Source organism: Centruroides sculpturatus, unplaced genomic scaffold (genome assembly GCF_000671375.1).
Source record: "Centruroides sculpturatus isolate CEXI.00-Female unplaced genomic scaffold, Cexi_2.0 scaffold1376, whole genome shotgun sequence".
NCBI lineage: Eukaryota > Metazoa > Arthropoda > Arachnida > Scorpiones > Buthidae > Centruroides > Centruroides sculpturatus.
The window spans coordinates 62858-75531 of record NW_019385822.1 but is presented as its reverse complement, the minus strand read 5'-3'; the positions used below and the strand labels follow the sequence as shown (position 1 = coordinate 75531).

General features: G+C 30.8%; 1 protein-coding gene across 1 annotated transcript in view; it reads left to right on the top strand.

The window, feature by feature from the left end:
* The window catches only part of LOC111642345 (putative uncharacterized oxidoreductase YDR541C), a 55099-nt gene that overhangs the window by 11206 nt on the left and 31219 nt on the right, over positions 1 to 12674 (top strand). Inside the window, exon 2 of the mRNA XM_023388680.1 lies at positions 4839 to 5040. Coding sequence (XP_023244448.1) covers positions 4839 to 5040 — 202 coding nt within the window. The remainder of the gene's footprint in view (positions 1 to 4838; positions 5041 to 12674) is intronic.

Genomic DNA, 12674 nt, shown 5'->3' with positions numbered 1-12674 from the left:
AACTAGACAAAACGGGTTTTAACAAAGACATTCAGCATAAACTAGTTTCAACTAGACAAAACGGGTTTTAACAAAGACATTCAGTATAAACTAGTTTCAACTAGTTAAAACACATTCTAACTAAAAACGGGTTTTGACTGTAACATTACTAAGATATAAGGTTCTCGTGTGTAGGTGTCCTACTCTCCCTCAATATCAATGTTGCTAATACAGTCTGTTTCATTTGAAGGAACCAAATATATTATATATTTTTCTTCTATGTATTTTGATTTCACTTTGGACGGTTTGCATTAGTGTTTATACCTTGGTTGTAATATGTTTGTTAAAATTCTGATCACGTCAGAACACACTTTTTGTTTTGTTGTGCTATATCCATTTTTCTACATAATTATTTCTGATGACAATTAAATGATTTTGTAAAAATTAAAGAATTGCAGTTGAATTCTGTAAATAGACAACAGAATTACAGTGGAACCCCGGTTAACAAACTTAATCCATTCCACGAGTCTGTTCATTAACCGAAGCAATTTTTCCCATAGAAATTAATGCAAATACAATTTATTCATTCTAGCCTCCAAAATTTTTGTGATTTTATTTGTAAAATACAGTAAGTTTTTTCATGAAAATGTAAGAAAACGTAGTATCTATCATTACAACAACAAACATGTAAACTTTATTTAATAAAATAGCATTGTACATACCTTCGTTTGTTGTAGTTTGTGGCAGAGGAGTGGAGATATATGGAGCTTAATGCTTAGAAGGGAAATCCCCCTCCAAAAAAATAACAGGTAGCACTAACAGGAGATTCTTTGAGTCGAGGTCTCTTTTGGTAAGGAACAAGAAATTGATCTAATCAAAACTTTTCTCAAATGCAATAGCGCATTGTTTTCTATTGCCAATATCACTTTTCTCTTTCTTGGATGCCATATTGATTAAATATATAAATCACAAAACTGAAAAAAGAAGTTTAGCACATACATTTGGGAAAGCAATGTTTAACTCATGCCTGCCTAACAGCAACTAAAATTTGACACAAAAAACCGTTACATTTATTATCTGGATTTCGTCTGTTATCCAAGACAAAATTTTTGCAAAATAAAAGTTGTTTAATCGGTTTGGTCATTAATCAGGGTTCCACTGTACCTTAACCATAACTTATATTGATACATTCTTAAATGTAAAATTTGACTTAACATATTGAATTTTTACACAAACCCTGAAAAATTTTAGTGTTATATATATGCAATTTTTGATAGTGTAGGATTTGGAATTTTATGTAATCTGGAACAATCTGGAAATCTGCATATAATGCACATGAATCATTTGTAAGAGACAAAATGCAATAAATTTGAAGATTAAATAAAAATTTTCTTTTCAAACTTCAAATTACTAACTTTCTGAATAATTTAATATTTATACTGTTTTGATATCAATAATTCTATATTAATAGCATTTAGATGTCTAAAAATCAAATTCAAATAAATGTTTACTGTGCTGATTTTGCTATAAAAAAAAATTCAGATGAACACTAAGAAATGTTAAAATTAAAAACAAAATATAGAAAATTTTCTTGGGATTATCCTCATTCAATTAATTAAGCTGAACTTGCAAGACATGGATATATTAGATTACTTTCTATTTAGATCTTTCATTGTAATTTTAATATCTTTATAAAAAGAAATATGATGTTTAAAGTTGATCATATATAATGAATAACTACTCACCACACCAACTTAAAAAATTATGCACACGGAACCAATTTACGGTGTGATAACATCGAAAAATATCAAACGTTTATTTTTTGATTTTTCTATGTTATCACACCATAAATTGGTTCCGTGTGCGTAATTTTTCATTTCATATTGAATTGTATTCATTATATAAGTACTAAAGAATAAAGCAAAATTATTTTTTTTCTTTTCAACTTATAATTATAAACTTTTCAATTTGTCTCAATGCTTTTGTATTGAAAACATTTTGAAATTTATTTGCCTTGCTCTGGTTTTCTTTTGAATATGTGTTCTTGGAGTTTCATTCATATATTCTTAACTCTGTTAGTTGTTATATTTTATAATTTATTATTATATTACATTTATGTGTAATTAAAATTATTAATTTACATCATCATAAATCAACTTATTTACTACTTAAAACACAATTAGATACTATATGGATAATTGTGTAATTCATAATACACAAATTTTAATCTGTGAAGAACTAATACTTTATTTCTTTGATTTTAAAATACCAATATTTTTTAAACTAAATTTTAAGATCTTTTTTACAAGAAAAACAAAATCTTTAAAATAAATTTTATTAAACAACAAATGTAAAAAGCAATACAAATGTCAAGAATTAGATATTTTTTGTTATTTTCACACTCTTCTATGCAAACAATAAACTTTGGTGATTTTTGAGTCTATCAATTCTTCCTTTTCACACACCATAGAAGTACACCTTTTACATTTGTTTGAAGAAATCACTTCATTAAAAACAATTAACAATAGGTAAAAATTACATTATTAAAAATGATCAGACGTCAGCCTTTCATTTTAGGTTCTGACGCCTATAATGTAATTTTTACCTATTGTTAATTGTTTTTAATGAAGTGATTTCTTCAAACAAATGCAAAAGGTGTACTTCTATGGTGTGTGAAAAGGAAGAATTGATAGACTCAAAAATTAATTTTTGTAAATAGTCTGAACTTCTAATTATAATTTGGAAGAAAAATATCCTGAGTTCATCATGCATTTGAAACTTTGGTGACTTTTCTTTTTGCTTCATAATGTTTTGAAGATATATATTTTTAAATGCTTGTAACTAGCAAAACTTATTTGAACAGATTAATCATTAGGCAGTTTAGCTGAAAATGTCTACATGATGTGTTATGTACTAATACTAGTATGTTTACAATGGCTGCTGATTTGTTTTGGATTGAAAATGTAAGATGCATTTCTATTTGAGACAAATAAATATTAATTTTTAAAAATCAATCTTAGAATTGATTTTTAAAAATAAAGAAACATTTTTAAAGAAATAAAGATCTTAACTTGGCATAAAAAATGTAAAAAACAAAAATTCAAATACATCCAAAAGTTCTAGCTTAAAAATTGATTAAACCAAAATGCCAGTATGCATCATCCAACAAGGAAAATTGGAAACTTATGAACATGTCAGTGCAAAAAAGGGGAAAAAATCTACAGAAAAAATATTGTATTCAATCTTGATACTTAATACGCCTTTTGTTCTAAGAGTTTGAGACAATATGTATAATATAGATCTATTACCAATACTAAAATGCTTACTTCGGGAAGTCAAAATTTTTAATTGAAAAATAAACATTTTTGTCCTGGACCAGGACAAACCATTTCTCATTTTTCAATTAAAGATTTGGCTTCCTGAAGTAAACATTTTAGTATTGATGATAGTATGGTGCTAGGGATCTATTTTTATTTACCAAATATGTATCAATTCTTTTAAAGCAATATTGAGAACTTTAGTTTGTTTTGGGACAAGCAGTGATATCAATATAGCTTCTATTTATTTTATTGACAATCATTTAAATGTAGAAATATTCAACTGAAAATGCTACTGCATTTCTATATTAGGGACTCTGTTCCTCTAAAGGACCTCTATTCCCAGGGTTGGATCACCAAGGCAATCAGCTTGGTGATTCAACCCTGTATTTTGTTCATATTCATGTTGCAATTTTAATAATACTTTACACAAGCAATATTAGTTTTATATATATATGGATTAAATAACTGTAAACAATTAAAAGTACCATAAAATTTGAATTTGTTACAAATTGTATCAACAGATCTTAAACTTCCATCAATAAATACTTTGAAAACATTAGTGCATGCTATTAATATTAGTCATTTTTAACCACCATGATCAGGTGAACTGAACCACAAATTAGAACAATTTATATGGAATGTATCAGGAAAGACACATAAGTTGTTCTAATTTGTGGTTCAGTTCACCTGATGATGGCTGTTTAAAATAAGCTGAAAATATAAATGTATGCTGCTAAAGCTGTTTACTGCCAGAACTTTAAAGTGTATCATGTAAACACTAAACTTTTAATTGTTTTTTCTTTTCACTAATTAATTATCTTACTCCATCACCTAATGCTAGTTGAGAAAAAATTTTATTTAATGAATGAATGCATTTAACCCATTAACATAGGTAATCTTTAGGTTTAAAATTTAATTATAAACCATTACAAAAATGGAATATTCAGATATTTAAATTTTACATTTGAACATAAAATTCAAAATACAAATTTAAACTTGAACACACAAAATAATCTTACAAGTTAGTTTTGTTCACTACACTGTATATTTAACAAAATTTAATAAAAATTAAGAAATATTATGCTTTATTTTCTATTGTGTATTTTCATGCTGAAATAATGCTTTTGCATTCCTGGCTTTCAGGCATTGGTCATTAATTTTACTCTATACATTTCTATTTTTTCCATTTTCATTGCAATAGATGAGGAATGTAATCTATTTGTCACACGAGTAGAAGGCTTGAATTTATTTTACACAAAGAAACTTCACAATACATCTCAGAAAACATAGAGTTGAAAAGGCCTTACTAATAATGCTTTTCCTCCCACCTATTCTATCTGTGGACTTTGCCAGAGCCACAAGCCCTGGTCAGGATACAAAAAGTTTAAATATAAAATGTAAATTTGTTACTTTATATTAAACTGGTTCATTTCACTGAAATTTATCATACAGAATTTGTTTAATTTTATCTAGAAGTTTATGAAAAATTTAAATGATAAAATGTAATTTTTACAATAAATTAATTCTTATTTTCAATAGTGGTCCTAGTCACTGGTGCCTCAGGTTATATTGCTGCACATATTATTAAATTACTACTGGAAGAGGAATATCGTGTTAGAGGGACTGTCAGAAGTTTGCAAAATGAACAAAAAGTGAAACCTTTACAAGAACTTTGTCCTGATGCTCGATATCCATTAGAATTAGTGGAAGCTGATTTAACTAATCCTGATTGCTGGAAAGAGTAAGTATATATTAAGTCAGTTTTCAATAAGAAAAATACAGTGGAAACTCAATTATCCGAATGAGACCAAGGGTCTTTTAGATAAATGAAATTACAGATAATCCTGCAACTTGTTTGTGTTTTGGTTATATTATGCACTGTGCATTTTAATGTTTCAATACCATAATGCAATTACTGTATTTGAAGAAAAAGTAATGAACTCAAAATTTAATGTAATATTATGTTCATGACCTAGTTTTGCACTGTTGCAACTGACAGATGATGTTACTATTTCCAGTTACATGGAGAGTTTGATCTCTACAGTGTGTATTTTCTGTGTACTCTGTGATATGTACAACACTACATGTTCTGTTTTCCCTTCCCTTCTTTCTGAAAACTGTTTTGAATAATTGAGTTTCCATCCTATATTTTCTAATTTATTTATAAAAAAATAAGAAAGTATAAAATTTTCATAAATCTTTTTTCAATGTAGAAACTAGTTTTAAATTTTGATGTAGTAAACTTGTTTTATAGCAACCCTTGATTTAGCAACTTATGATGATAGAACAGGGGTCAGCAACCTGCGGCTCTTTGGATGTGAAGCTGCGGCTCTTTAGTTCCATACGCAAATATTATTTATTTTATTAAAAAAAACATTTAAAAATCGTTTTGAATTGATTAACAAGGATTAGGTACTGATTCTATCTCTCAGCCACTTGTACTCGCTTTTCACCGCACCCCCTCCCCCATGACATGCGTCGTCAGTCCGTCGGAAGCTCTCGAATGACGCCGTCATCGGATGTTTCTATTATCTAATTTGTTGTGAAAAACACTACTTATATATGAATAAATAGATATTTTTTCTTATCAATAAATAGATTAGTTTGTTTTATCAAAAAACTTTATTTATGCAAGTACTATTTATTGTTGGCAAGAAAAAATTTTGTGGCTCTTTAAAAACTTTGAAATTTTGTAAATTGTAATTTTGGCTCTTCCGACTCAAAAGATTGCCGACCCCTGTGATAGAAGGTTTCAACTTTTCTCCCATAAGTAAGGAACCATTTTTTTATCAATATAATTATCTTGTAAATAGTCGTAATCCCATCAGTGATCTTTCAGAACATTGAATCAACAAACCTGGGAGTAAAAATAAACCTCGGATGAAACTATGCCATAATATTAAAAAAAAATCAAAACTATATTTATTGCATATAAATATAAATGAAGGAAATATACCAACCTTGTACTTTGCATGTAGTTTTGAAAGTTGTCACATTACTAACATTTTCAGTCCATGTCTAGGACCTTCCTCAGGTAGATCTTTTTGAAAAAATGATTCCTTCTGGTGCTGGTGGTGTTCTATTTTGGAATGCATTTAACTCTGACCTATTCAAATTTTGAATATTTTCTTTGTTATCTAAACATGTGTGTCTGCATTGTTTGTTATAATGTGTCAGGTCATAAATCACAAACGCATGGTAAGCTATGTGTTTTTCATCTTTAAAATTGATAGAAAGCTCTTGCAGTTGGCTTTAAAAATCTCCAATGCCTCCAAATTCCTAAGTTTGTTTATATGACAGGTTTGTCATATTATGGTAGCCTGTTGTAGTTCTGGTGTAATCACGTTCTCACTGGCATATATCAACAAAGGCAGTGGTTTTTTTTTCTTCTTTTTGATATCTGTTTTGTGTTCAGGGATGTGTTGTTTGAGAGATCTTCTTGTAGACCCAATGTATACAAGGTCTCTATTAAACCTGTTATCCTTGAATGGAATTTTATATACTCCCAATGCTCTTTCTATGTCCACTTGATCTTTCTCATTCCTAAGCAGTTTGAATGTATCAGGTTTATATCTGTAAGCAATTTTTGTATGTTTCAATTTCCCAATATAAAGAATGCAGATGGTGCTCATATGTTATAATAATATGGTAGGAGATGCATGTTGCTGTTGAATATCTTTTATTGGAGTTCTATCAATTCATCTTCAAGTTAGTATATAAAATGGAAAACAAGCAGAGAAACTAAGTTTTTAGTAGTCCATGCATTTCAGCAATCTCTGCTATTCTTTTTTATTTCCTTCTGCTTGTCTATTTCCTTCTATCTCTCTTATTGGAGTAGAACTCCAATAAGAGAGTTCTACTCCTTACTTCTTATAATAAGAGAGAACTCTTATTGGAGTAGAACTCCAATCCCCCAGCAACATGCATCTCCTACCATATTATAATCTATGAGTGCCATATGCATTCTTTATATTGGGAAATTGAAACATATACAAAAAAATGGAAAAAGATGCAACTGTCTTAGTGGAGCAGCATATGGCAGCTGTTTTGTGTATGTAATATCATGGCAATTGGACATGTCCTATATAGGTGACTAGCTTACCCGTTGCGCATTGCTGCGATCTCAGAAGAAACGAAATTCAAGCAAACTCGTTATGATAAAATTCAATTTACATTTTATTATTTTTATTGAAACTTATTATTATTATTCATTTTTATCGGGAAAACATTTCAAAGTGTCGTTTCAATTCTATTTATTTATTGGAGTGTTAGTGGATACACGATATTTTTTGTTTTTCCCTCTGGTGTGTACACAAATAAATCGGAAGGTTTTTCGACGCGTGAGCCAGCCACATACAGTTGTCTATGCGAGAAGCACGGATTCTTTGAATTTAGCCCACACACTCGCTGCGATTGTCAGAAGTCCGATATTCCCCATTTTTATATATATTTTTTAATCCTTTATAATTTTGAATATTTAATCGCTTCTTCCTTTCTTCATTGGCATGTTTTGAAATATCTGATAGTTGGATAATAAACCGTTTTATTGTAATTTGTCTTTTTAAATTATTTTGAGTCGATATTAAAATTTGGAAAAGGGGGGATACCTAGATCGGTAAAATACGCGAATTTCTTCCTACAACTTCGGTTGTTGTTCGGGGTACAGTTAAGGTTTTAACGAAGCTCGAGCGAATACATAATTAGCAAAAAAAAGTTGAAATAAAGTGATTAAACAAAAATTATTACAAATATCGTAAATAACAAATGCATATATAGAGATATTTTTTGAAAGGGGGAAATGGTCTTCACAATTTGAAATCGATCTAACACACTGTGCGCGAATGCTCGTGTAAACGCGCGCCATCTATCGTAGGATAAATGTACTTCGCGGGAGTGTATTAAAAAATTAAAAAAACTTTCCAAAATTTTATGGCAATCGTACTATGCCACAAACCTTCGCCAGAGTATATTAAACAACTTCCCAAAGTTTCACGGCAATCAGATAAACAGTGTGGTAATGCATGAAGGACATAGGACACACACACAGACATACATTCATTTTTATATATATAGATAAGATGTCCTATTTTTCTTCATTTTGTTCTGTTGTCCTGACAATGTTTTGTGACAAATATAAAATAAAGAAATACAAGTGGTATATTTTGCACAATTTGGTATGATAGTTTGAGTGACTTGTGTTTTCATGAAATCAGCTGTGAAAACTGCACAAAGACAATTATGCCTCTATAACCTCAAACCATTTTATGAAAATTTCTATTGATGACAGTGTACTTTAAACAGTATGCTACAACACCATGTATTACTGTATTAAAACTTTTATTGTTATAGTTTATCTTAGCTTTATTACTTATATCCATGAGCAGGGGCAGATCTACATAGGGAATAATAGGGCTTAAGCCCTGGGCCACCAATTGTCAAGGGCCCACAAAAATTGAATTATCATCATAAATTTTTAACACTTCTTCATTAATAATGAGCACTTATTGTACAGTAAGAAATAGCTAATATTAATAATATAGTAATAATGATAATTTATAGTATTATTTGTATTAACAAAAAATGGGGCCCACTGGACTTCAATAAGCCCTAGGCCCCAAAAATCCTAGATCCACCCCTACCCACGAGAATATAAAAGTAAACTAAAACACAATAAGTATGTTTATTGTGATCACCAGTTCAAAACAGTAAAATTTACTGCATTTTAGTTGTTTATTAGAATCATACTTTCAGATATTATACCAGTGATTCTCAATCTTTTTTTCATTGTGGTACACTTTTAATAATTAAAAAATTTGGCAGCACGGTTACTTTGGTAAGTACTGCAATACAACCAGTGATCTTATAACAGTGATTTTTAAACACAGTTGGTTATTTAGGTCACGTTTTCTAAATGACTTGGTAACTACCAGCAGTTACCGGTTAAATTTCCAAATGCACCCTAGGAAGTTTGAACTGATTGAACTACTTGTCTGACTTCATTTATGTATGGGTATTTGCAGTGGTGGCACACTTCAAAAATCTCGTGGCAAACTAAAGTGCCACGGCACAGTGGTTGAGAATCACTGTATTAGACTTAGACGAATTTCAGATAGAATAGAGCATCAATTATCTTAAACAATTCGGGACTGGAGTTGTTCAGATAACTGATAATGTATGAAAAAATATATTAACCTATCCCATGTTGAAATTTTTCTCTGTTGCATGTCGCTTCACGTTGAATTTTTGTCAATGTTAAGCCTAATAAAAATTTTTAAAAAATAATAAATGGCTATTGTATCGTTAAAAATTACTTTTTTATTTTGCACAAACAAAATAAATATATTGAAAAATAAATTATATTTTGGAAGTTAATCTAGTATCGAAAACATTCCAATTCAGCACAACATATGTCCCAACACAGTCCTCAGAAAAACACCACACAAAACAAACAAAACTCTTTCTTTTTCTTGGGTTTATCTGGAGATGTCAGCTGCTTGGGCTATATTCTCCGATGAGCTGAAGCAAAACACACCACTCATGATGGGGGAAAAAAGCCTTGTTCAAATACTGGCGTGTCCTTAATTAAATATCCTCTCTATATGTGTCTTGCTGAATTGGAACGTTTTTGATACTAGATTAACTTCTGAAATATAATTTTTTTTTTAAAATATATTTTCAATATATTTATTTTGTTTGTGCAAAATAAAGAAATAATTTTTAATGATACAATATGGTTGCACCATGCTGCCAGCTAAAACATGCACACAAACAAAAATAATATCGAAGTAGCCCAAAACATAGCCAAATATTGCAGTGCCACAGCACTAGTGGAAATTTGAATTTGCCGATTGGAACGCTTTTGGGTTAACTGATGTTTCAGTTGATCAGTATTCAGATAATTGATGCTCTACTGTATTTTGGCATTTTCAAGGCAGGTGGTGGTGATATATATTTTGTCTTGAAAATAAATGAATAAATTACATAATTATTTAAAATAATGTTCAATAAAAATTAGCCACAAAATGGTATTTTCTTATTATAACTATTATTTTTCCCAAAAATCTTTTAGTCTCCCATTTTCATATTTTCAATGTATGGTCACCCTAACCCTACAGTACAGAAAATTTTATGACAAATATTGCAGTTTTACCCCTATGGGATATTACATAGTCATGAATTGCTTCCCGGTGATTATGCTCATGGAAATCATTTGTCATGATTTGACAATTCATGGCCATGACAAATTCTATGAACCAATGAAGTCCATTTTTACATGAATGGTGTTGTGAACACTCATAACTGCCATGTGTAGTGTTTCTGGTATACTGAAATATACAGAGTCAGTATAGAATTGGTAATGAAATGAAGATCTTACAACCTTCCCTTTATAATTAACACAAGAACGCTCAGTTTATTAGATTCCCCGACCGTTAAATGTATCCATTCTCTCTCACATATATCGTTGCAATCGAGTGGTACAATTATACAACAAAGAGAACAAGCTAATCCAAATAACATTACAATTTCACGAAATAGATACAGTCGACCCCCCTATAATTACGGTCCCTAAAGTTACGATTCCTATAAAACTACGAAAAAATTGCTACCGGTATCCGTAAAAAATAGTAAAAGTTCCCTATAAACACCTCAAACGTCATCGGGAAGCCGAACTACTTTCCCGCCGTCCGTAGCGCCACGCTACGGAGAGATTTCTATCGTCTGGACAGTATTATATAAATTATATATAAATTAGGTACTGTACATATAATTATATATTAATTATATATAAATTAGGTACTGTATATATAATTATATATTAACTTATTGTAACTTTGTTATAATTAAATATATAATTTCCGCCGTCTAGCGTGGCGCCACGCTACGGAGATTTTTACGCTAACTATCGTCTGTCAGTATGTAAATTAGGTACCGTAAGTCTAATACAGTACTGTAATTTTATACATTTCTTGTGAAAGAAACATTTCTTATTCAACGGCGATTAAAATTATTTATATTAATGATGTCTCCGAAGTTCTACGAAGTTTTCACAGAAAAATAAGTTGTTAGAAATCGGCCGCTCTTTGCTGAGCTGTTCCGCGACGAAAACAATGTTGAGCAATGGCAATGTCGAATGGTGACACTCGGTAAGTAATCCTACAATTTTTTGTTTATAGCGTAGTTTATACGGATTATTCCCAAAAAATATATACGTATTTTGGAAATGTTGAGTCGGATTAGTCTAGAATCGATTAATTTTATGGAAGAAAATCTTTCAAACAGCCGTAGTCCGTAAACTTGACACGTGTCGGGTTGTGATTGGAAGGATTCGTAAGAAAGCGGATTCCTAGAGAATGGAACGTATCTCTATCTTATAGGGGGGTCGACTGTAATTACAAATACATACAAGATGACAAATACTCATGCTCTTGCATGACATCTCAACATTAACCATTTATAATAGTCCATTGACCAAAGAGGTGGTCAAAAACGTGTCCACTAAATTCTTTAACGACAAAATAATAGTCTTACTGATATCTCTTGGAGGTTCTCAGGCATGATGCACATATCCCGAACTAATATGTGGTGATTTCACGAAGATGGACTTGGATTCTTCATTCTAATAAAACTGTCTCTTCTCCATAGACGATCTCAACAGTCATTTGTAATCCACTTCCTTTCTTTTTTGTCCAAACAGGAATCCAGTGAAATAAAAAGGTCTGAACATGTGAAGACACCTGCTTTTTATAGCTCCCACTCACTGGAAGTACATTTTCTGCATGTGACTCCCTTCCTGACCAATTAGCAGGTTCTATTCGAACCACCACAGAAAGGGTGACATCAGGAAGCAAAACGGAATTACAGCGTGAAGTACCAAACAAAAGTATAAAAACCCGATGCAAAATAATGGAAAAAATTTGCATAATAAAATATAAAACCAAACAAAATTATATACACACATTAGCATAGCACTATATAACAAAAATATATACACATAGTAGCATAGCACTACACATGTTTAGTCTGGAGAAAATCCACATGTTTAATCAACAGATTTCCTTGCATCAATCAGGGATGCACAACCTTTTCTGAAGAAGGGCCAAATTAGGATTAAGTTTACTGACTGGGGGCCGGACCTCCAAGTGATTAATGCGATGGCTGAGATTGGATGCTGGCGGCAATCTTCTTGATGTCTAGCGTAATGGCAGATGTTGAAACAACCAGCAGATTTTCCAAATTCTCGTTGGTTAACCTGTTCCGTGTTTTGCACTTGTTTAAATTCATAAGCGAAAACTCTTGTTCGCATACATACCATGTTTCCCCGAAAATAAGACCTAGCAGAGGTTTTGCTGAATTGCTAAATATAAGGCCTCCCCC